The 25,987-nt window shown below is 34.2% G+C and overlaps 1 protein-coding gene across 2 annotated transcripts in view; it reads right to left on the bottom strand.

Moving 5' to 3' along the window:
* Positions 1 to 1,074: 1,074 nt before the first annotated feature.
* Positions 1,075 to 25,987, bottom strand: part of U2SURP (U2 snRNP associated SURP domain containing) — a 64,355-nt gene continuing 39,442 nt past the window's right edge. Inside the window, exons 8-28 of one of the 2 annotated variants that reach the window (XM_007440091.4) lie at positions 24,991 to 25,085; positions 24,879 to 24,911; positions 24,710 to 24,792; positions 22,926 to 23,091; positions 22,076 to 22,287; positions 20,340 to 20,383; positions 15,981 to 16,085; positions 15,702 to 15,768; positions 15,374 to 15,537; positions 14,840 to 15,002; positions 14,303 to 14,382; positions 13,703 to 13,790; positions 12,743 to 12,865; positions 11,344 to 11,500; positions 10,185 to 10,280; positions 9,863 to 9,929; positions 7,859 to 8,021; positions 7,166 to 7,276; positions 5,716 to 5,828; positions 4,742 to 4,918; positions 1,075 to 2,813 (exon numbers count right to left, since the gene is read on the bottom strand). In XM_007440091.4, the coding sequence (XP_007440153.1) occupies positions 2,675 to 2,813; positions 4,742 to 4,918; positions 5,716 to 5,828; positions 7,166 to 7,276; positions 7,859 to 8,021; positions 9,863 to 9,929; positions 10,185 to 10,280; positions 11,344 to 11,500; positions 12,743 to 12,865; positions 13,703 to 13,790; positions 14,303 to 14,382; positions 14,840 to 15,002; positions 15,374 to 15,537; positions 15,702 to 15,768; positions 15,981 to 16,085; positions 20,340 to 20,383; positions 22,076 to 22,287; positions 22,926 to 23,091; positions 24,710 to 24,792; positions 24,879 to 24,911; positions 24,991 to 25,085 (2,446 nt within the window). In that variant the 3' untranslated portion in view covers positions 1,075 to 2,674. Of the gene's footprint in view, positions 2,814 to 4,741; positions 4,919 to 5,715; positions 5,829 to 7,165; positions 7,277 to 7,858; positions 8,022 to 9,862; positions 9,930 to 10,184; positions 10,281 to 11,343; positions 11,501 to 12,742; positions 12,866 to 13,702; positions 13,791 to 14,302; positions 14,383 to 14,839; positions 15,003 to 15,373; positions 15,538 to 15,701; positions 15,769 to 15,980; positions 16,086 to 20,339; positions 20,384 to 22,075; positions 22,288 to 22,925; positions 23,092 to 24,709; positions 24,793 to 24,878; positions 24,912 to 24,990; positions 25,086 to 25,987 lie in introns of those variants that run through there. The other variant, XM_088131958.1, reaches the window with a different exon arrangement.

Genomic DNA, 25,987 nt, shown 5'->3' on the forward strand with positions numbered 1-25,987 from the left:
ACTCTTTCCACAGTTTAAGGAGAATACAAAGTGCACTGCACCAATAACTTTTCCTTACATAAAAACTCTTTAAAAAAAGCCTTATTAACTATGAAATCAAACTGTATCTATTATGTTTTATGTTTTTCTCTGGATCATTGTTATAATAATCAAGTAAACATAATAAATATCAAAAATTAGTATTATTAGTAAGCTGTGTCATTGAAGACAAATTGCAGAGATAGATAAATAGCTACCCATCTTTAGAGCTGTTAGTTTGTGGAACACAGTAAATAAAAGATGAATCTGCAAAATAAATGTCAATAAGCTGCCAAGAGCCAGCACACACACAAAAAATCAAATTTCCTCCTACCATGCCTAAAATTTTTAGCTTGCAATGAGTAATTTTTATTGACCACTAAAGCTCAGAGTATGTGTTTTGAGTTTTTCCAGCATTTAAAAAAATAACATCCAGTACTAAAGGTGTAGAAATTAGAGTTAAGGAAAAACAGCCATCTTGTTGAATTTCATTTGTTTGGCCCTTCAGTGTCTTGAATATTCCCCCAGAAATTAAGCTGAGATATCCCTCCCTCACTTCACAGAGGACATCTACATATCACAAGAGAAGACAGAAGTTCAGGCCAAGGATGACATATCATTCAGCTCCTGAAAAAAGTAATTCCACCATTTCACTACTTTCAAGTTGTGAATTATTTTGAATTTCTTGAATAAAGAAAGCATATACAGTATATTGATAAATAACTAATTTTAGTTGGTTTGTTTCTTAGATTGACTAGATTAATTAACGTAATTGCCTGAGAAGTACAGCACTTTTAAAAATCAGAAAAATTTTTGGAAGCTTGTTGGAAGCCCTTTAGACAACTACAAAGGACATAAAAGTATAAACTTTAGATATTTTCATTAATCAAAGACCTGGATTCAAAGCTAACTACTATAAAATGTTAAAATCTTATATACAGCAGAAGAGAGTAGCCAGTCCTCTTTTACAAGGAAAGTAGATACTTTTATATAAATGAAATAATGAATTAACATAATTATAAAATAATGCTTCATCAGAGTCCAGTTCCCTTTAAACTCTGCATGTTTATTACAATTGTCCTCTCCTCCAGTAAACAAACAGTGAACCTTTGTATTTTTTATTCATGGAAAAAAAATTAAATGACTTAGAGGATATGCTATGCCAAAAATTTAAAGCATATTTTAAAACAAAAGAACATCCAAAACTAAGGGACCACAAGAGGGGGGAGTAGTACAATTATATTAGAAAAAGACACAAGTTAAAAAATCTGAATTCTGCTACTCTTTCAACAATTTGCACAGCCAAAGGATGAATTCAGTACAAAAAAATGCATTTACAAGGTCATTTTCCAAAATAAAACTGACTTTATAAAGACAATTCATTATGTGTTCTTCTCTTATGATGATTTTGAGAGTATTTGTTGGGATAGGAAATATATTGTTTTCTTTTCATAGCTTTCATGAAAAGAAACCCATACACTTAATACTGAGGTCTTAACACTATTTCATCTAAATGCCAACAGAGCTCTTCATGTTCTATGAAGAACTATATAACTGGCAATAATCCTATGAAAAAGATACAACTGTTCAAGTAAGAACTTCTTTACATCTTAGTTGCAGGGGGAAAATGCATGCATGAAGAGTTTGTACAACAGAAATAAGCCAGAAGTGTTTATTAAAACTGCCCCAATTAAATTTAAAAATTGAGATTTAAAATCTATTCTAATCATGAATGTGATGTTATAAATGGCTCAACAGTTCAAGGAATCAATGAAACAGAAGAGGTTGTAGAAGGAAAGCTTGGAAATAGATCTTCAGTGCCCACAAACTATTTTCTCTCTTTTACCGTGTATTTCGTTGCTCAAACATCTATAGCACCACACAAGTAGGAAGGAGTTGCAACTGTGATAATCCCTCTTCACCAAACAATCATCATCTGGTTTTGGAAGTATGGATGAAGCAAGACCCAACACTCACTGTAGTTGCCAAAATCTGAGCTTAGAGAGTAAACTCTGATTGGAAATTCAAGGTACAGCCCAAAATAAGCATTCTACCAGATAATCTGTACTGAAAAGTTATACACTGTTCATCTCTTAAGAGTCATTGTCAAGCAACAATGCTTACGTGGCAGATCCCAACATAATTGAGGAGCAATCTAACTTGATGAACAGATGGAAAAAGTCTGTATTAAGAGGTTTGCATTGGTAGCCCTGTGTGTTAGGAAGTTAAAGGGAAGGGGAATCAATGGAAAGGGACAAGGAAACACATTTTTTTTAATATTTCCTTTTCAGATTTTATTTCAAATCTAATTCAAATTGTCAAAGCTACAAAAAAAGGGACAAGGGAAACAATAATGGGGTTTTCCTAACTCACAACATTCTAAAACAAAGTATTACTACTGCCAGCAGATCAGTTACACACATTTCAGATGAAGTTTCTAAACACAAAATCTCATTCTGGGAAATAGCCACAATGAAGGTTTTGTACAATATAAAACAATGACAGGTCTACCAATGCAGTTACTCATGAATATACACGTGCATTCACAAAAAAAATTAGGAATGCTTTTTTCATTTGTTTGTTTAACAGACTGTTCAGGCACAAAAACAAAACCGCATTTCCAGTAAGTGACAGCATCATAAAAATTAACAGTTTGTCAGTGTTTACTCTTCTTTGACTTCTTGTGGGATCTGTGTGGAGAACGGGACTGAGATCTGGATTTTTTCCCTGACTTTTTAGGTGATCTGGATCGTGATCTTCTTGATCTTTTCGGTGTCCTTGAACCAGATGGTGACCTAAAAATAAACTGTCTGGTGTCAGCAGTTTTCTCATTTGATTTCTATCTATTCTTTTACTGCTTTACAGAAAGAGACAATTGATAATGCTATATACTATGCTGGGTTTGATATAATGCTTTTCAAGTAAATTTAATTCTGTCTTGCAAGACTCACAAATACATGAAACCAGAATTTAAAAAAATAACATGTATATATTACATATATCTTTATACAACAGAAATTCATTTAGGTTGCAATCCTATCAGAAATATCTAATGATAAGTTATCACTAAACTTAGCAGAGATTGATTTAAATAAATATGCATAACAGTCTCATGTTCAAATGTTCAAGCCCACTTGTTAGGGTTGAATCATGGGACTGTTTTTAATTACAGAATCTTTCTCTATTCGTTGCCTGACCCCTTTACCACTGTGACTACCTCTGCACATAGCATACTGTTTTCTCTCTAATTTTACATTCAAGTTCTTCTTTAACACACTTTATTCGCTCCAGGTTTGCAATCTGATCCTGACACTTCTTTTTATTTCCAACCTTCCTGTAAATCAGGCCTATTTTAACTATAATTTTCATACAGTGGCTAGCCACATCAAAAATTATTATGATTATGATGTTGATATAAAGAGTTAATCCTATCTCAGTGAGTGACAAGAATTTATATAAAACTAAAGAGCACACTGCCCCAGAGACTCACTGTTTCCCTGTTCCCACAACATACTTCATTCATTCATCTACTATCCCAGTCAAGCTTTCTTACCAGTGGTTAAGATACACACAATCACACCAACTGGATCAAATTCACCATTCTAGGATAACAAGTCATGTACCATGAATGCTTTCACCAGGAAAGTACTGGCAAGGCTTCATGTCATCTCTAGCCCCTTCCCTATTGACCAGACAGGAACATCATATGCTACCAGTCCTTGGGCAATGAGTACTGTAATATAGGTAGTCCTCACTTAACAACCACAATAGGGACCAGAAAATTTGTTGTTAAGCAGGGTGGTCATTAAGTGAGGCATCATGTGACCATACCTGATTTTACATTTTTGAGGCAGTCATTAAGTGGATCACTGTGGTTGTTAAGTGAATCATGTTGTCGTTAAGCGAATCACGCAGTTCCCCATTGGCAGCTGGGAAGGCCACAAATGGTGATCATGTGACCGCAGGAGGCGACACGGGTTGAAGTGTGAGCTGGTTGCCAAGCACCCAGATCACGATCACATGATCGTGTGGGCGCTGCAATGGTTGTAAGTGCAAGGACTGATCGTAGGGTTTTTTTAGCATTGTTGTAACTTTGATCAGTCACTAAACGAATGGTCATTACACAAAGGCTACCTGTAGTGAAGCTGGTTTATTCAGACAATGTTTCTCCAGCTATTTTTCTTAGCACAAAAATCATACAAAATGCATTTCAATATTCCCAAGATATGGCTATCTTGGTAGACTAAGTTTAACCCTGGCAAAATTGATTAAGTTTTAAATTAAACTTTCAGATGTTAGTTGTCTGGGTTAATGAACTGTTTTAGGATTCCAATACCAAGCATGCACATACCATTTCATTAGGATGAAACAAGCCTTTCAAGGGGAAGTGAAATTGTACTGCCTCTACATTTCTGCCATCATAAATAAAATTAAGACTCAAGCTAATGTAAATTATATATTGTTTTCATCATGTTTTTTTAGTCACACCATCTTAAAAATGTCCAATTAATCCCCAAATCCTCATACCTTTAATTCCCTTATAATCTGCCCCCAACAAAAAGAGATTCCCTTTCCCTAAATCTTCTCTCCTGGACTATAGTATCTCCCATTTCCCCCACCTCTTATTACATTATATAATCTCACTATTAAATAAAAATTTAAATGAGTATTAATGTCACTAAATAACAAAATGACAATCTCAACTGTAAAACAACTGCTTTACCTCTTGGCTTTTTTACTGGCATCTCTGGGAGAATCCTTATGGGAGGATCTAGAACGTGAGCTTTCTTTATGAGATCTTTCAGATCGCTCAGATCGTTCAGATTTTGGTGATGGAGATTTTGCTCGTCTGCTTCCACTGCTGCGCGATGGGCTGGGCGATGTGCTATGTCGTCTTTTCCTTTTGCAGAAACAGTGAAAATTATCGCCATCCACACAAAACAGTATATCTCATTTTATAAACACAAGTCTCAGTTTTTAATAATGCCTTCAAGAACATTCAATCTTTCATATATTCTACATTTCGTTACATATACATTCATAGTGATAAGAGGTATTTTCGCAAAACATCTAAGGCGGTAATATGGCCAATGAAAATAGTACACATAAAAAAGTTTGGGACTTAATTTAGTTGCCAAACAAAATGTCCAAAAAAGAGGTTTGGAAACCCATGACACAAAAGATTTTGAGTCACCCAAACAGTTTTTTAGCAAGCTGGGACCATCCACATAAATTACAATGTCACTTTGGGTTGATAGTTACGTCCTTTTTCTGCCACATATAGCTTGACAAATCAAGCAAAGCACAAACAAAAATAACATTGCTTTACATTTCCAATATTTAAATTATGTTACTGGGAATGTCAAGCTGTTCTTTGCACAAGAGGTAGGATGTTAAGAATACTAAATACTTGCATATCTCTGTTTGTAAATATTATAGCAATGGGCTGGGATTCTGGAACTAAAACATCTAAACTAATGCAGCAAGGAAAATAATGTTTAACACCATTCATAATGCACACATTTTTGTAAAACGCCAAGAAGAGCTTACAGTCTAAAATTTGATACGCATGAACCAAAGAGTAAAAAGAAGAGAGGAGCAGAGACAGGAATAAAAAAAGAAAGTGTATATTATGAAATGTTTAGGCCTAGTTTTATATTTAATTGCAATAAGGCATATTAATTTATTTAAACACACCTCTCTTTCCTTGTTGGTGTACATTCTTCCTTTTCCTTCTTGTCTTTGGATCTTGAATCAGATTTCTCTTTATCCTTCTTATCTCTTTCCCTTTCCAATTCCTTTTCTTTTTCCTAGACATAAAACATAACAGAAGCATGGAAGTAACCTCAGAGATCATCTAGTCTAATCCCTGCACAGTGCAGAATTCATTGGAGCATCTCTGATGGATTATTCAGCCTCCCTGCTCAAAGACTTCCTGTGAAGAACTCACTATTTCAATTTTAGCTAAATTATAGTCTTCCAAATGGAAATTAGTTTAAAAAAACAAGGGTGTGAAATACATTGAAGAAACAGGGACAAAGAAACAGTTTATAGTGAACCAAAGTATGAATTCATCTAGGTGGGTTCTATCACTTCTGTCTACAATGTTTTGTCTTCAATGTTTCCAATACAAAGCTTTCCACATATTACCTGACTGAATAGGGAATTATTTGCTCAAACACTAGTTATTTGTTTTTCCTGTAGTCAATGATTTATTAGAATTAAACGTAAAGAATCATTTTTTCAAACTTCTTTAGTGCAATGGTATGAAAGTCATTTTGTTTGCTAAGAGATACTGAGCAAAGTGTCTTTACATAGGCCAAACTACGTATTATTAAAGGTATTTTTCGCTAACCCCAAAGTATTATATGGAAATAAATCTTTAACTGAATTCACATTGTTTATGAACTGCATACACTCAGAGTCTTATGCCATATTCTAAATTAACATAAAGACAGCTCAGTCACAAAACACAACTTTAAACATAGATAAATCACAGAACACAGCTTTGCACAAAGAAGACCTGTAGAGACTAGGTTGATATACAACTGTTGAAAGATTCAGTATCTCTAGATAGGGAGATGTAACTTTCTGAAATCCTGAATAGCTATTACCAAATCCGTGAACAACTTAAAGCTGCATTGGTCTATGGTCTGAGATGAACAGCACTGAACTGCATTGACCTATGGTCTGAGTTTATATAAAACACGTTTTTGTTTGTTCAACCATGTTTCAATGTAAGAAACATAAGCTATAGTTGCATGCTTTTGCCTCCTATTCTGGCATAGTTGCAAGGAGACCATAAGATGTCTCATACCATATAGTGAAAAAAAAACCTCGTTCCATCCAAACCAGAATAACCTTACCTCATAGCTTTATGGTTTCCTGAATAAGCAAGGAAAAATTGTATGATATAGCCTTTTTTAGTATAAGAATACTACCAACATTTCCTACTTTGTATTTTATGTCCTTCTCTGAAGCCAGAGTGGGGTGTGCAGAAGAAAGCATTCACTTGAGGTTCACTGCTATTCATGCAAGTCACAATATACCATTGTTAAAGGGTAGTGGTAGTAGTAGTATTATTAAAATACATTTATCCAAGCCACTGAAAACTAAATTAAAATTCTAAGTTGTAAACACTGCTTACTCTCTGGAGCAATTTGTCCCGGTAGTGTTCAACTTGTTCCTGAAGACTCTGGCCTTGCTTCTTCGGTCTTTTTCCAGATTCCAATTCATCTTGAAATTTCATTACTTTCAACTGAGACAAAACAATATTTTAAAGGCACACTTATCTGCAAGTTTGTAAAAGACAGAAAAGCAGAATACTGCTTTTATGTAGTTTTAACCCTGGTGGATATGGCTGAAATATTATTCTAAGCAGCTCTGCAATTACAAATATACATAACAATTGGTACAATTCATGTTTTAAATAATCTTGGTAAAACTCTGAATTTATTTTTAAGATTAATCTTGCACATTGGAGAATTATCTATCAAACTATGTAAAACAGTATTGCTTTATTAAATTACTAGACCTTTATTTATTTGGATAGTGCATTTTTTCCTCTTCCACCATCGCTATGAGACTGGAAGGTCATTTCTCTAAACTTAACATAATTTAGAATAGCATCTGAACAGAGACAAAAATGAAACAAGCCAACTTCATGGACCATATTTGGAAGTTACCTTGCTTCAGTAACTATAGTTTGGAGATCAGGTGCAATGTTGAACCATATTTAAGTGAGTGTTTCTCAATGTACTTCTCATTTCTTCTTGCATTCATATCAGATAGGGAATACAATGTAGAAATTATATTTGTATCACTGTTTTTACAAGCATACCTCAATCTCTCTGAGCTTGGCACGCTTTTCCTCACTCATTTCAGAGAATTTGCTTGATGACTTTGAATCAGGCATTTCTTCTCTAATAGGATTGGAATATAGGTGATGCTCCTCAGATTTAGAACTTTGAGTATCCTCCTCATCTTCACTTTCTTCTTCTTGGCTTTAAAAAAATAGAAATAACACAACAATTCTCTTAATTTATTCTCAATAGAAAGGTTTACAATGAACAGCACTTCCCAAGAAAACATTTATCATAAAATAAGAACATGTCGATGGGACCCCAAGGATATGTATTTTGTATCACTTTATCTTCCAATTATATAATCTACATGCCATTTTAAAAACTAATAAAATTATAGTAAGAGGAAGGGGAGGGCAAGGTAAACATATTTTATCCTTCTTTTTTATACCTAAAGTATAAAAGTCTAATAAAGTATATTAGACACAAAATCTGTTAAGATTATAAATCCAAAGGTTTTAATTGCAATATAGTATAATAGCATGATATCAAAGTTTGCCCCAGAAGACCTAGCACAGTTCACAGTGGGTAAGGGGCAGGAGACAGGATTTAATCAGAACATACTGATGTAAGCTACTTAAAGTCTGAGAAGAGAGGAACTGAAGATGTCATGCAGTGGCATAAGCCTGGACTAAGGTTGGAGAATTACAGATTGAAATCCCCACTTAACCATGAAGCCTGTTGAATGGCTATAAGGCCAGTCCCTACGTATCTCTTAGCCTAATCTCTTTAGAGGGATGTGATAGTGGTGGGAAGGGGCAGAAATGCACATACCATATAAATTTTGTGGTCAGAAGGGTTGGGAGAATTTGAGAAACAGAGACCAGAGGAAATGCATCTTGATAAGCATTGTATATAGCCTAAAATTATTCATACAATTCAGAGGGAATTCTGGGTTATAAACTTCAAAATAATCCAAAATGTATAATTCATGCCATATACAAATACAGGGATAGTAAAGATAATGAAAGGGATAAGGCATTGTTGGATCCTGACTTTGTTTCTTAGAAATGGGGTCCACTTCTATTAAAGTTTTTCAATCTTGTATTATGCAACTGTTAGTGATAAGCATAATTTAAAGAAAAACATCATATTCTAAAGTAATTGTTATGCAAGTGTGATATTTTTAATAATTCAAGACTCTATTTTTATTTTAACCTGGATGTGCTATCAACATATCATCCTATTAGGCAACTTTATAGGAGCTATCAGTGAAATTTGAGATCATGGACTGTAGTGACATGAAGCCCTGTCTAATTTCCTAAAATCCAAAGAGCACTGACTATGATTCTGATACTGAAAGGTGTTAAAAGCTTGCTCCCACTGCCTTTTCATATTCAAGGCCAGCACAGAGAGGCTTGTCATAAGCTCAGAGAATGAATGTACATGTGAATTGCCTGAACTTAAGACAATAGGGAACAAACCAGGCAATGAAATATACTTAGAATGCATCCTGTACAGAGTCAGTGCCTCTTCCTTTTCTAGAGACATTCTCCCAAAATGCACGGCAAAAAGACCCTTTCAGCGGAGGATGAAATTTGGTTCTAGGACAACATGAAGCATGCTCTCCTCATATTTATTAATCTATTCCTGTCCTTTCAGAATGGCAATTTTGGCACACAGTTCATTCATACCTACAGTTTGCTAATGCAGGAAAAAAAATATTTTTGAACAAAATGTACTCATGTTTACATGGATCCTAATTCTTGCAACTGTAACTGAACTGAAACAGTTTTGTTAATTTTGTTTCATTTTGGAAATGTGAAAGTTGCAATAGATATTGCTTAAGATACTCTTTGGATCCTCCTTCCTAAAGAGGAAGCTGAAATACATTTACATTGGAAGAAATATGCAGATTCTACTACTATCCCTTATATGAGGTTCCAGAAGTAACCACAGAAACTCTATTCTTTTATGAAAATCACCAAACATTTTTATTCCATTTAATATGCTTAAAATAATCTAGGGGAAAATCGTCTTACTTCTGATTTTCTTCTTCCTCTGATTCCTCATGCTGATCAAATAGCTCCCACTTAGATGTTGTTACCGCTAGGATGACAATTCATAATTGAATAAAAATGTCAGCGTCTCATAAAAATATATAAGCATTTTAAAAGAAATTTGTAGTTACTCTAAATTCTTGTAACTTCATAAACTTTTATTAAATAATTAAATTAAATTATTAAATATTCAGAGTATGAGTGGTATCTATGTACGTTTTTATTAATATTAAACACAAGTGCTGAAAATATTTAATAATACCAGTAAACAAAAGAAACAATAGAAAGTTAAACAGGAACTAACCTTGAGCTTCAAGTGCAGACTCATCAACTGCTTCCCATTTTGAAGGGGCAACTTTAAATATTGGCTCATTCTTTTTAGATTCTTCAGATGCATCCACTGTTGAATAAATGAATTAAGCAAAACATGAAGAAATACAACCTGAAGCGTGCCCTATTTTAGGGTACTTCAACAAGAAAACTCAAATTTAAAAAGCTGAATCTTCACCATATTTGCTTGTCATGCAGAAGAAACCCAATGCATGTTTAGTGAGAAGCATGCTCCAATATGTTCAGTAGAATTGACCCCCTTGTAAGCTGCACTAAATGCTGCACAAGCAGACTTCTGCTCCCACAAAAGCAGCTTTCTTAGTTTGCCTCTTCCCTGCAATTCAGAATGCTGCCAAAAACAGTTCTGGAGGATCTCCCAATCTTCCAGAGAAAATCTGGGGCATATGTGAAGGAATTCAGAGAGGTGATGTAATCTAATATACCAGTGCTATTTTCCGCTTACAGGCAGACAAAACTTCATCTCACCCTGCATGTTCACAATTCTGAAAATTTAGGAGAAGAACCTGATACAATTCACAAAAGTATAGTAACGTCACATAAAAACATAAATGTCAAGTCCATTAGCTCTCTTTGCACAGATATAAATATTATTATATCTACAGAGCCCTGTATGTCCAATTTTAACATCCAAACCTACCCCAAATTCAGATTCAGAGCTTTGCAGGAATTGAAATGCTACTGAATCCAGGCACATTTTTAAAAAATATATCTTATTTTGCATTAGATCAATTTTCGTATGCATTCAAATTAAGTCCACATGAAAGAACTTTCTCCAGAGTTTATCAACTACTGGTATAATAAAAATAAAATCTTGTTTATATTTCATATCTTTTAATGCTCTAAGAAAGTATTACAAAGGACTTCAAATGTTTGTAATAGCATTTTTTCATATTAAATTTCTCACTATTTTGTTATTTACTACATTGATTTGCACTGCAGGCAATCCCAACAGAGTTATATCCCTTAAAACATGGCCTACAATTACTTGTATTAAAACTGAGTCTAATAAATACTGCAATCAGAAAAGATTATGTTTTTCATTTGCATATAACATAAAATTTTATAATAAGATGTATGCTTCTAAGTATGCGCTAAATCAGAAGATTCCTTACAAGGTACTCCATCAAGATCATCATCAAGCGATTTAATAGGGATTCCATCAAGATCATCAATTGGAGCTACGTCAATGGGAATTCCATCCACATCTTCTAGTGGAGCACCATCAAGTTCTTCTTCAATGGGGGCTCCATCAAGATCATCAGGTACTTCCTGAGAACAAAGTATAAATTGAGATTATTATAGTCCTAGTATCTTCTCAAGTGCTTTATTTCACATATGCTTTTTTTAGCTCGTGACTTTAATTAAAAAAAGTGGACAGTTATCATACATATATCTGTTAATTTGGGCCAGTTCATAAATAAAGCAATTTCTCATACACAAAACAGAAGAAAAGCAAACTTTGGTGCCTACATTTCAATATACAATTTAACAAACATCTGTACTATATACCCAAAATCACATAATCTTTCAAGCTCAAGAAAGAAATTAGTGAATCTTACATACTTTATCACACAAATAGATATATATGAATATATGCATTACAGTCATGCTGTGCATGCAGTGGCAGGTGAGTACAACCCAATAAAGAATAATCTTAACACTCAATATGCAAAGCTATTTCATATTCATACAGTTTTAAATTGCCAGAAATTATTCCCTGATTACATTTTTTTTTTAAAGATACATAAGCTACATAACAGATATTTTAAGTTTCTATGATTTACATCAGAAAAACAGATACTAGATCATCTCCTATATTTCCCATTTTTCATGTGTATTTACAACAATATAAACAGCAATGAATTATATATTCATAATAAGAGTGATTCAATCATTTTAAGCATCACACAGTATTTTGTATCTTCCACTTTCATTACAAAATGAAACAGCTTTTAATTCAGTTTTGAAACTGCTCCTCTTTGTATCCATAAGAAACTGCAGAAAGGAAATATAAGATCAAAATAATCTTGGCTCTAACAACTCTTGAAGCAAATTCTAGAAATTTAAGACAATGCCAAGACAAATGCCTGCATAACAATGCCTTTCAAAGATCCTGTTATTCCAACTGCACCCATAATATGGAAGAGGTGAGAGGCTGATTTCAAACATTCAGATATTTTAGAATTCTCTCTCCCTCTCACATCCAAACACACACCTGAAAACTGATAAAGAGGCAATGCACGTGCTTCAGGTTCCAAGCAATTTCCAATACGTAACAGGTAAATGAGCTAGTTCAAAGGCAAAGGTATGGACAATGTTAACATTCATAATCAGAAAAATATGTGTTTATGCAACCTCAAATCAAAGGGGAGTTTCAACTGGGAACCAAAAGAAGCCTTCATATTCTAAAGTCCTAGTACAAACCTCTGCCACAAACCTCTTCCTTACCTTAAGGTTCTCTTGTTTGCTTCCAGACCAATAGTATCAATAATGATCTTATCTCATACTTACCTCTGTTTCTTTTTCTTCAATAATATTTACAAGCCCCAAGAAAATATTCTGTAGTTTGATCAAAAATGGTTCTGGATAAATCGCCCAGTCTTCCCATGCTCTGAAGCATGTCATTACCCGTTGCTAAAAGTAGTAAACAATGCTAGTCATTTGTATTGAGAAGTACTTTAAGAATAAATACAAGGCTATACATCTATTTAGTACTGTGCCTTTACAGCATAGTCACTCCTGCTTTGATGTATTTGCTAATTTTGACTGGAAAACCGTCATAAACCATGGGATGCTGAATGCACTATTTATATTTAGTTTCAATGTCCTTTTCAATACAGAACCTTTTTAAAAAAACAAGACGGCTAAATATAGCTTAGCTTAGAGAATACTGATGAGACTGTCTTTCCTCTGACCTAATATGAAAGCATCAACTCAGACTACTGAAATACTGTAAATTTGTGTATGTAAATTGCTTATTTAAATAATTAATAATCAATTTATGGTCAAAGACAAAGCTAATGATAGGAAATCTGGAAATACTTGGTATAAAATAGGTCTTCAAACTTAGAGCTGAATAGAATTCTTGCTGGAGAGACATTTTGCTGCAGACAGTCATTGCCTTTTCAAACCTATTAAAATTCAATGTTTTATCTAGTCTTTATATCTTATGCTTATCTCTCAAGTAAGATTTCACATTTGTGGCAGCCTCCTTACAAAGTTCTCTCCCAAGAGCGCTTGCCCTGGCATCCACAATAATAATGTTTTGGTTCCTGGCAAAGATAATTTTCACCTAGTTTTTAAAATGATACAGTTAAACGCCTATGTTCATTTTGCCATTTATATTATGTACTTATTTTATTGTTTGAGTGGACCACATTGGAAATACTTAATGTCCTCCTTGAAATTTGTTAACTATATAAATTATGAGGCATTCTGCTCATGTCACGTCAACAATAACCATGCACATACCTTAAAATTTTCAGACTGTAAATGGCCTTGTATTGTTCGGTAGGTAGCATTCAGATCAGAAAATATCTGACATAGTTTTGTCTCAAAACTGAAAAGACAGTTTTCATATGTTAGACATTTTATAGTGTGATGTACTGTACTGTGAAAGTCAGCCAACTTAATGAAGAATTATATAAACATGTCCCCAAGTTTCCACGCAAAGAAATTCTGAACACCTAGTTGGAAAATGGTGTCAGGTTATGAATAAGCCTTTAAGACTCTAGAACATAGTTGCTTTATAACTGTATTTCAATCCATCTTATTTAAAATGTATTGTACATGTACATATACATGTACAAAACATAACAGCAAGCTTTACTCTTTAGCTATAGCTAACTGCAAGTTACTGACGAAAATTTAAACTGACCAGAGGAGAAAAGCTGAGAGTCAACAGATACAAATACTGTTTGGGTCAATATGCAATGTGTACTTTTTTTGCAAAAGTGGTGATTCCTGCAGGTTATGTTAAGTGGCAATACAGAGCAACCAGATAGCATTTGCAAATTTTAAAGCCCACAAGTAGTATTTTTTTTTCAAAAGTGTTTAAAACTTTATACTTACAATTTTCTGTAATATGAAGCATTGGCAACTTTTGCAGAAGAATTGTACAACACATCAGAAACCAAATATAATCTTGCAATCTATAAAGAATACAGAATTAAGTTTACTACTGCTAATTTTCTTTATATAAAGAGAGGAACATTATTTTACCCCATTACAGGAGCATAAAACAACACAAATACAGTAGATACCTTAGAAAAGCTCATTTTTTAACAAGTGTAATATGGTGCTAAGTACTATTCAAATATACCAAACTATCAGAATCTTTTTCTATATTGGAAAAATAAAATTATGTTAAAACATTAAAAAAAAAAGTATTGATTTTTTCCCTGAAAAGGAAACAGAATGAAATTTGGATTAGAATAATATTGTTATGGCCATTAACAGATTTATCGCTTTGAATCAAGAAATTTTTGATTTAGTAAAAGGTGCTTTTTAATAAAATGAATTCTCCTTTCATGGTTATTAAATAAAATGAATATCAATTCAATGTCAGTCAGATCAAAATCATGATGGACATGTAGAGATCAAACATACCTTTTTAGGAAGTGGAGTTTTCAAGATCGACAATGACTCTGCAATACAGTCCACTATTTCTTCAGCAGCCTCAGCATTATTAAGACAGAAAACCATTGCATCTCCAATATCATTCTTACGCGGTGTTAACCCACGCAGGATTTCCTCTAATTTGTCCCTCTGTCTAAAATTTCAGTTTCAAATTTTTAGAACACTTAGCAACATCTTTTCTTTATATTTATAAATGAGTTACGTATATTATATTTCAGAATCAAAATAACTAAAAACAATCTGTTTTTACATTAGGTTTACTGAAATTAAGAACGTATCCTTTCATCCTTACTCAGCAAGGAAGAAAAAAAAACTGTTTAGAAGTTGGTTACTTATAAGGGTTTTAGGATTACAAAACGCTGCCCTAAAAAGTAAATACACAATTAGGTCTTCTTACAATGGAATCTGAATATTAGGTATTATTAAATATAGTGGAATACTGTACATGGGCTATTTTATGTCTAGAGAAAAATTGGGTACATTAGGCTCTTTAAAGATGCTTACTCCTCCTTAAGTGCACCCTTCTTGCTAGGCTCTTCTACAAATGCTTCAGGTTCCTGTTCTTCAGACATCCCATGGAGATATGGATTTAAAGGGGGTGGCCTCCAAAAGGAACCATTTTTAAACATACGAAAGTCTTCAGTCCTCCATTTGGTTGGAGCATCACCCTAACAAATTGGAACAAAAATTGAAACAGGGTAAAACAAATGCTGGAGCTACAGAAAAGTATTTCCAATTTTCGAAGATCCCTCACTTCTTTCTAAGCCCCCAGTGCTCCAGTTACTGGAATCAACCTAATAGTACTAGAAATAGTTGCAAAAATGTTTCCTACCTGTAGAATTGAATAAAGCTTCCATCTGTAGTACACATGAGCTGGAGTCTGATTCTCAAATAAAAATCTAAACAAAAAGCAGAGTGGAATCAAATATATTACTACAAAGAAAAAATGAGAGGTCCTAAAAGTAAGGCAAAAAGTGTTTTAAAGTTTCAAAATCAGAACAAAAGAGTTACTGCTACCAATCACTTTGTAATACATATTTTCTATCTAACATAATTCAGTTCAACAATTACACAATATATACCAAATGGAACTAATGAAAATATTAAGTACCTGAACATTGGATTATTGATTTCTCTATTCATTATCATGGCTTCAAACATAGGTCCTTCACGCACCACAAATTCTATCATTCGATGTATTAGTGCAAGCAAATTCCTGCAACAACAACACAGTTAAAGAAAAATTGATTCATACCTAACATTATGCAAGCTATGTACCACCTAAGGTATTCATAAATGAAAAAGATTATTTTTGATGTACAGTTAAGATTGCTCCAAATCTCCAAATTATTCTAACCTTATATAATCAAAAATAAATCTAGACAATGGGCCTTCAATATCAATATGAATATAAGGAAGACCTAGAGTAACTAGATTATATTTTCAGTATAAAATCTCACTGGTTCTTTATATCTACCTGAGACAACTGTATATTGTAATTTGACTTATTTTGTATGCTGCCTAGAGCCTCTGGAGTAAGGTAATTCATAATTCTTATAAATAAATATGAATACAACTAATGACATGCAATAAAAGAAAGCATATTAACAGTTTCTTTATACAAATCAATATGCTCAAAATTATATTTTTAACATATAAGACCCTCTGTCTTAGTCCAGTAAAAAAATTAAAAATGAAAACGGTTAAAAATCCTGATGTTCAGTTAGCGTATAAATGTGAGCAACAAAAATACAGGGTGGGGCAGGCTAGGAATAGCCTAGGAATAACTGTTCCTGCAACATTTTGTCAGCTGCGTTGACAGTTCCTTGAATCACTTGGAACTCCCTGTGAGACTATGATATAAATATAAATATATTTGTTAAGAAATACAACATTAGGGAGTAAATTTTCTCCAGAAACATATTAAAAACTGATGAAAAGGAAGCTGTCATTAGTGTCAAACTGACTCACAAAATTTTAAACACTTTATACACTTATTATTTTTTACTGAGTACAACTTAAGAAATTGAAAGTGTTCATTATTAAGCATTTCAAACTGCACTGAAAGATCTGAGGCTATGCATAAGAAAAAAATTAAAAACTGCAATACAATTTAGAGATTATTTAGTGATTTCTCAGATTTTCAACAAGTTGCTTGAATCCAAAGATAAGTTAACATTAAGAAGCTCACAGAAGGAAAAGGTTTTCATTCCCACAATACTTCCAAAAGTAGCTCTGGAAGGTCAGGGAGCTTTCTTCAAAATAAGGTGGAAAAAGTTCCTGTGCAAGTAGGAAGTCAGCTAAAATCAGGTTAGCCAATTTCTCTTTCTACCAGCAACTCCTTCCCACACACAAGCAACACACACGTGCCTTTTAAGAGAGACACATGTGGGGCAGGTACTTTCCTTTTGTGAGTTTCTTTAAGCTAATTTATTTTAGAAAGCAGTTCCATTAACCCCAATCCAGAGAACTGCAAGCGGGAGATCCATAAATAGTTAGCTATTGCTTTGTTTTAGTTTAGCAATTTTTCTAAATAGTAGTATCTTAGGCTGGACTGCAGACTGCAGTTTATGCTTTCCAGAATTAAAAATAAGTTCCTGATCGTATAAAGGAAAAGTGCTAAATAGAAGTTCTAAAAATCTATGCCACATATGTCCTCTTAATGCACATGAAAAAGAGCTCACTGCGTTGGGGTGCTTAGTTGTATACAAAGATAAGTTTCATAATATACAAGAGGTACTAGAACAATAAAAGCTCCTCATTCCCACTTACCCACCCCAGTTTCATTCTTGTGTTACTTGCATTAAACTGAAAGAATACTGGTTCTCTGGCACATTCAAAAGGATTTTGTAACTACTAAATGAGCTATATATCCCAGATTTATAAGCTTAGGGTTTCAGGAACTTTTAGTGTGAATAAAATTTCACATCAAGGACCACACAAAATGCACATTTGTTTTTAGCATATTATATAAATGCTGAAAGGAACAAAAATCCTGTCTTAATTATTACTATGACTATCCTTATACCATTAAAAGCTAACACAATTACCAAAAGTAGCTTTCAAAGTGTCATCCTCTACTCATTTCTTAATTTCCTATCAATATCCTTGAAATTACTGCTCACAATATCCAAATAATTAAGTAATCATTTTAGTCACTGCAGAAGTCTAAGAGGAAATATTTGATCACATGGCAATTATATTTTAAAATGGCACTGCAAACATAATTTCAAGTTCTGAATTTTAACATTTTAGTTCTTTGTAGTTCAAGGACTATCTATCTTACATACAAAATCACCTAAGCTCTCCCTTCAAGTGTCCTGTCAAGGAAGATGAGAAGCAGCTATAAGTCAAAGAGCCTTTTTAGTGGTGGCATCCCATTTGAAGAATGCTTTCTCCATCAAAAGAAAAAAGGCCCAGAATTATTTTAGTTTGGTCTTAACTCTGAAAATGTGTTATTTTACTTCGTTTTAAATCTAATTTTTATCTTATCTGATGCTGTTTCATTCCTGCATTTTATCTTACTGTATTTTTACTGGGACTTTTTTTTCTTTTTCTATTTTTAGGCCAGGACATCTTGACAGAATGCAGCCTATAAATAAAGCAAGGAAGCACAATGCAAAGAAGCAATGTGAACAAATTCATAGAATTCAAAGGTAAATTTCCCCTCTTTTCTTTTAAGCCCACTAAATTTACAATCCTAAACAATGACACCACAGAACTTAGTGGGCTTATCTTTTTTAGGTAGGTATGTTGCTTCCAAAACATCATGTCAATTTATTGGAAGGCCAAAATCATTTCAATTCAACAGTAAAAAGAAGTATCAATTGAACAGACTAATTGTGGGGATCAGTTGTTATTTACAACTGTCATTAATCAGAATGTATATCATTCACAGCAATGTCATTGCACAAATCATTATCATTTGCATCATTTTACATCATTTGTATAATGACACTGTTACACCAATGACATAAAATGATTTAATACAACAGGAATTCTCATCCACTGCATCTGACGTTTTCTAAATAGAGGTTTCACCACATTCTCAAATATACTTATTGATATAGAGAGGAATACTTTCTATCCTTGGACTCTTAAAATGCTGCAGTGAGCAAAACTAGAACATTCCTTTTTTGTAAAAAGTTATGATAATGTTTTCAATGCTAAACAACAACAAAAATTAAGTAAACATTTGCAAACACATTCTCCTGGCTCTCATAAGTCATATCACATAGCTAGAATTCTTCAGCACTGAAAATTGTTATCTCCTCTTTAAAAGAAAAAAAAAGCATCATGGAAAAGATGCTTGCACTTCTGTCTTCAAATCTTACAGCCTGGTTACAACTATTATGAATGTTTATGATAAAAAACAATGTAAGACAAAAGGATAATAGTTTGTAAAACATCAATTTGGCCAACAAAAAGAAGTCTTTCAGTTATAATAAAACCACATTAATTGGAGCTGATCGTACCAATGTCTGGTCAAAAACTGTATACTTTCCCAATCCATCCCATGATGTTTTCCTGGTCCCCCGCTGCCGCAGACAGTTCAGCTGGTGTTGTTCACCAAGGCCAATGTCAAAGAGAATTTGGAAATCTTTGGTGCTCATTTATTTTAAACAAGTGTTTGTGTTGCTATGTTTCAGAAGAGCTTTATGCTTGGCTGAGCAAGGATTTGTCTAACACATACTGTACTGCTTTGGCCCTGAATTACAATATACTAAATTATACCAATTATGAAAATTATACTGCTATACTTAGATACTCCTAGTACTCTCACCTCCTAATTTAAGAAAGATAATGTAATTATGAAGTACTATGCTAAAGCCTTCAAAAGATTAAGGAAAAGACAACCTTTCATCCAAACCTCAATCATACAAGTCAACCAACGATCCAAGATCAAAATCCTCCATGAAACCCCATAACAAAAGATGAAATTACTGTAATTCTGGATGTTTATATAATTAAAATCTATTCAATATCCCCATGTTTGTGGGATAAATGTGCCTGTAACAATACCCTTTGATCATTAGCAAGCCTAAAATCACTCTGATTTTTACTGACATGTATCAGTCCATCTTTTCACAACATGACAGCTCTAGATCTGCTGTATTACTACTGGCCACCCCCAGCAATATGGTCCTGCATGCTATCCAGGGACAACGAAACTACTAAAACATCTAAATCTAAAACATCTGGAAGGCACAAAGTTCTGAAATACTGGACTTCCTTTGTATCCACCTGCTAAAATAATTCCAACTTCATTCCATTTAAGCTTATACCTGAACTGAAATACTAGTGAAAACCAGCTTAATATAGATAGTAAACCTCAACATTCTCACTCATACCTATAAAGCAACCATTGCTCAGTCAAACCTAAGCTTTTCCTCAACATCACAATTTCTATAAAATTCCAAATGGGATATTTGCTATATTTAGATCAGTAATAATAAAGAAAAACATGTACCTTTCTGTTGGGATAACCACTTTGACTATGGCTTGCGACAGAGTCTGTATATGAAGTCACATCAGATAATAAACATAGAATATGTGAGTATTGTTAACAAGTAACAAGCAAAAAATACATATGCATTGAAAATACTACACATCTATCACATGTCTTGCAGGCAATCACTGCTGCAAAGTTATAGACTATGCAATTACATAGCAAATTACTGTGTGTGGTGAACCACAAAAGGTTCACAAATTTCAAAGTACATTCAAACAGAATGCACATCAATGCACTGAATAGATACTATACTGGTTACAGCCCATAGGATTAGGCACAAATATCCAAGCGTATAGTAAGGCTTTCACTTTTCTAAACAGCAGTTTTCCTTTTACTGCATCAATTGCTGTTCACAACATCTTCAGTTTGTGAAACAACTTCCCCATACCGCATAGAAAAGCTACTTAAAAAATCAAAAGCCTCACTGTACACAGACAAACCCACCACATGCATATGAAGGGGCTTGCCAGATGAAGGCAAATATAGAAAATGGAATCATATTTTCTATTTACTATTTTGGTCCTATGCAAGCTAATATTTGTGGTGGTTCCACCATGTTTATGTGATCAGGCTATGGAATTAAATGCTCTAACTTTCCATCCCCTCCATTCTGGAGACTGAATTCTCCCAACCTTCATTATTGGTTTTGAGGGCTGTTTAAATCTTTTGAAAGCAGTGCTTTGGAATATGTGGGAATCCATACAAATCACCTCTTTTTGAATCATTAAAGCAGTGTATGCAGAGCCAGAAAACAGATGGGAGCTGCTTACAAAAGAGTTGCACAAGTCCGGAAAAATGTATGGCTCTTTGATTATTTGGAAAGAGGGGCTTCATACAGTTCCCATGTGTTCCAAAGTAGCTTTTTCAAAGGATCCGATAGCCCTACTGGTTTTAATCACAGTTAAGCATCACACTGAGAGCGGCAACAGTTTAGGCTAACCAAGGTTCTTGCTTACCAGGTTTCTAATCCTGCTAGGAACCTAGGATTTAGAGAATGCATAGGAGAGCAGTCCCTGAGAAGTTTTCACCACAATTACTGTCACTGCCCAAGCAACACTTAACTATGTTAAAGCCAGCACTAGAATTTTGCAGTCCAAAACCAAAAGCTTGCCTGAGCAAGGCAACAAGAGAAAAAAAAGTAAGCAATCCTGCAGCCTGTTTGAACCAGGAGCTACTATATTTGTACTGGCCATTAGTTCTCAACTCTTTCAAACCTAAGAAACTTCATGAAAGTATTAAAACAATGTGATATCACTTGTGTTTAAGAGTTACTTACCATTTACTAGTCTGTTAAAAAAATCCTTTTAAATATCCTGATAGTTATTCTCAACTACTGATTCAATGTCTGAAATAGCTTTTTACATAGAAACATGTGAGCTCATCCTAATTAATCAATCTGCCTGAATTTAAATGTAGCCTTTAAAAAGATTAATTTAGATACTGCAAATCTGGCAGCTAACAAAAGGGGGACAGAGGAGAAAAAAACCAGGGAGTGTGGAGGGGGAAAACACATGGTGGCCAGATTTAAAAGTGCAATTAAAAACAAAGCCCAATTATGTAGCCCAAACATGCCAAGGCTCCTTAAACTAAGGCAGGGAACAATTCAGTTAAACTGAGAACTGAATACTGCAATTCTATCACACGGCTGCAAATATTATCATATATAAGATGTATGGCCCTGGGTAACTTTTTACCTTCTCAAAATCTTCTTTGTTTTTAGGTGGTGGCAACATTGGAGCATTAGGGTTCTTCAATCTCTCTCTGGGCTGAGCATTAAACGGCAGACCCGAAGGAGGTGGTGGAAGGGTATGTTCCATCATTGAAGGAGGAATGTATATAGGATGAGGAGGAATAGGAACGGCTTTGCCCCAGCCTAGTTTCATTTCAAAAGACATGATCATCTTGCCTGGGGAATGAAAGAGTTGTACTGATTTAGAAATTACATGATCAGCATTTCAATGAATATCGGTGCTCATATGGAAGCTCACTGGTCATCTACCATATGTATCATGCAACAGAAACAAACTCTCTGCATTAAATTTAGTCTCAGTTTTTAAAGATATCTGACCAAGGATACTGTAATAACTAAGCCCTGCGACCTCCAAAGATCAGTTCTCACATCCAAGTATTTTATCAAATTTAAAAATGGACATAAGACTTTGTGGACATGCATACATTTGCACGATTACAATAACTGGATTTCAAGCATTTCAGCTATTACTATTAGAGCTAAATCCAAACTGGCATTTTCTTTTTTCAAAAACCACAAACTAAACATCAAATAAATTCCTCTGGGGAAAAACCCAGTTATATAAACATGGAGGCAATCTGGTAGATTAAGTTATCTGGCACCTACTACTTTCTTAAAAGATAAGGAAGACATACTTTTGTTATGAAAATCTTTTGTTAAGATTTTCATAACAAAGCACAGATAGATGAGTAAGTAAACCTTCCCCATGCAATGATTTTCACTGAAACATACTGCTTCTCTTAATGTTCTTCCTGAAATGATATATACTGAAATTAATTTCAATTCTTTAGTACCATTTAAATTCTTTAGTGCACGTTCAGCATCTCTCCTGTTCATGAAGGCAACAAATCCACAATTCCTTTCTCTTGCTCTTTCTTCATCAGTCCTTGGCCACATAATTTTCACACTTGCCAAAGGTCCAAAACGTCCAAATTCTTGGCATAACATCTCTTCATTCATCTAGAGATATAAAACAGAATGGGGTATTTCTCAAATGGAATTGCATTTCCTATATTCTATAGTTACAACAGGAAAGAAATTGAAAGACTTGTTAAAAGAATGGTGTTGTGATAAAAGACATCACAAGATCCAGATATACCCTAATGATTTGTTCTCATTAAAAGCATGGTTCATAATCCAACAGTGCTAAATAACTTTGGGGTTGGAGTCTCAATTTTTACAAATTTTTACATGCAATTGGAAAAGCTGCCTACTTCAAAAATGGCTACTATAATAAACAGGGCCAGTCACACACACGCGCACACACAACTGTACAATGAACTAGCCCCATCAATCCAAGTGTTCTCTATAATCTTGTTGGGATCTCTATTATAACCAAATGAATTTCTGCAAATGAACCTGAAGCTAGAGAGTAGTGCTTTGCTTTAGAACATGACAGTTTCTTATTTTGGCTGTTTTTTAAATCATTGTTTAGTCTTTGGGGGAAGAAAGATAACAAAAGGAAAGTTGGTGACCCTATGCAGCTGGGGTAGATAACCTTTTCAGGGCCCAGGGACACATTTAAAAATTTTGAGAGCATGAAGTAAGCACCCTCCACAACACAGATGCCATAGAAAACAGTCAAAAATGCCCATTTATCAAATGGGGAATTAGCAAAGCAGGATGCTCATGGAGGGACCGATGTCAGGCCAAAAGGTTTTGCTGCAAATCAACATGTTGCTAGAGGCTGTTGCTTTGCAGCACACTCGTCTTGTTTAATTTCTGACAAGATAAATGTGCCTCCAGGCTCAGGAGAGATATCAGGCGTACATTATATATTCCTGCCATACTACAGAAAACAGAGCCAGGAAGAGGAGCTGGTGCTGAAGGGGGTGTAAGAAATGGAAGCGAATAGGGAATGGACCCACAGATGGAATGATGGAGACAAAGCAGAAAAGCATAAAATTAAAGTTAACAGTTAAGAGAGAAGGCAGGGAACAAAACATTTTCCTCCATTGTGTGATTCTCCTTCAAAAACAATTAGATGCTTTTTATCTAAATTCTTACTAGAGGGAAAGAGTAAGGAGAAGATTCTTGTGAGAGTATAAAGTCAAGGTGCATCATATCTTTATTGTCTTTGAACTGACGAATGTAAACAAAAAAAAATCACTCACTCACTCCATCTGTAATTTGTGTTTTCTTTCATTTTATCCTTGTTCTATCACTTGCTCTCCCAATACTGCTTGCTTGTATTTCTCACTCATTTGTTTGACTCTCTTGCTTGACTGTCTGTCTTTCTCACTTTGTGACGCTCCAGTGAGGCATTACATCAGCAGATGTACAAGGAACCTGATCATTCTTTCTGCCCAACCAAATGGACATGGAGATAAGACACCAGCAACCAGAGGGGAAAGGGCATATCCGCAGCAGTCAAAAGTGGCCAAAAGGAGATGAACAGATCCCAGCCATGTCAAAGTATCACACACTGTGCATATAAGCATCATAATTCCCTTGCTCTCCAAAATATTTATATAAAGAATTTTGGGTAAATATGCACAATAATATTTGCATACTTGATATAAAAAACTGTATACAGAGTTCATAAGAATGAACATTTTTTAACTCCTGGAATTATTACCTGGGGATTAATGTTTCCAAGATACAAATTTGTTGTACTTGGATCTCCAACATCATGTGAACCTGGAGCATAGTCATCTAGTACTAAAACAAAGAAAGCAAGATGTAATCCAATCCATCCACTTTAAATTAACTAAGCATTTAATTAAGTTATAAAACTATATTACCACCTGAAGATCTGTTTCTTCTTGAAGGTGCATCCACTAAAGGAAAGATAGGATGTCTGTTCAGTTTCAAGTTTTTGTAGAATTACAATACTGCATTACAACAGTGATTACTTACTGGAACGACGTTGTCCATCTGAATCTGACTGAGGTGGCTCAAAACGACTTAATCTACCTTTGGTTTTATGTCTTTCATCACGCTCTTCTTGAATTCTGTAACAGATATTTTATAAAAGTAGTAAATGGCTTCAGTTGTAATGGCTATCATTATAATTAAAGGAAACTTGATTTAACTTATTCTAATATTTGAAAACATCTATCCAAGTTTTAATGTAATATATCATGTTTATTTTGTAAGACAGAATTCATTTAGAGCAGGGTTCTCCAAAGCGGTCAATATCGACCCCCAAGGGTAGATAGGACTATCCATTATTGCTGCTGTTGTTGCTATTATTCATAGTACTATTAAAGTAATATTTATTAAATTATTTTCATATAATAAAAGTTTGGAGGTTGATGAACAATCTGAAACTTCATGAAGGGGTTGATGACCTGAAGAGTTTGGGGACCCTGGTTTAAGCCATGGGTAAAGATCTCTCAAACAAGCAAAATATTACTACTCACCATAAAAGCTTCCCTTCAATCTGAGATACCCAATATGAATTATGTCTCCGCTTATTAGTTGGCAGGCTGAAAATATTGTAATTTAGATTAAAGTACTGCTCTCTTATCTAACCTGACAGCTCAGCTTGCAGCAGAAAACTAGCTTGTTAGACAGTTGTAGAAATAGAAAATACAGTTTTAAGAGTAACCCTAAGATGGTACCAGCTGAAAATGTCACCAAGTATCCACTAAATATACAGAAACAACAGTTGTATAACATGTTAAAAAAAATCTGTGCCCAGGTATTAAGACTCATAAATCAAAGTGATGCAGACTTCTATCCACTGGGTGTGGATATTACTGTTCCCAAGGAATTACTTGTCCCAAAGAATTACCAATGGAATTACTTGTCCCAAGGAGCTAAGATGGAAACATCAGTATCATTAAAACATGTGGTGGGGATGGTGGGCATAGAAAGAAATAATGAGAAGGTTCCCAAGATTGCTGAAAGA

The sequence above is a fragment of the Python bivittatus genome, unplaced genomic scaffold, assembly GCF_059951505.1.
Source record: "Python bivittatus isolate LINGU-HERP-01145 unplaced genomic scaffold, Pbiv_v1 ctg000980_np1212, whole genome shotgun sequence".
NCBI lineage: Eukaryota > Metazoa > Chordata > Lepidosauria > Squamata > Pythonidae > Python > Python bivittatus.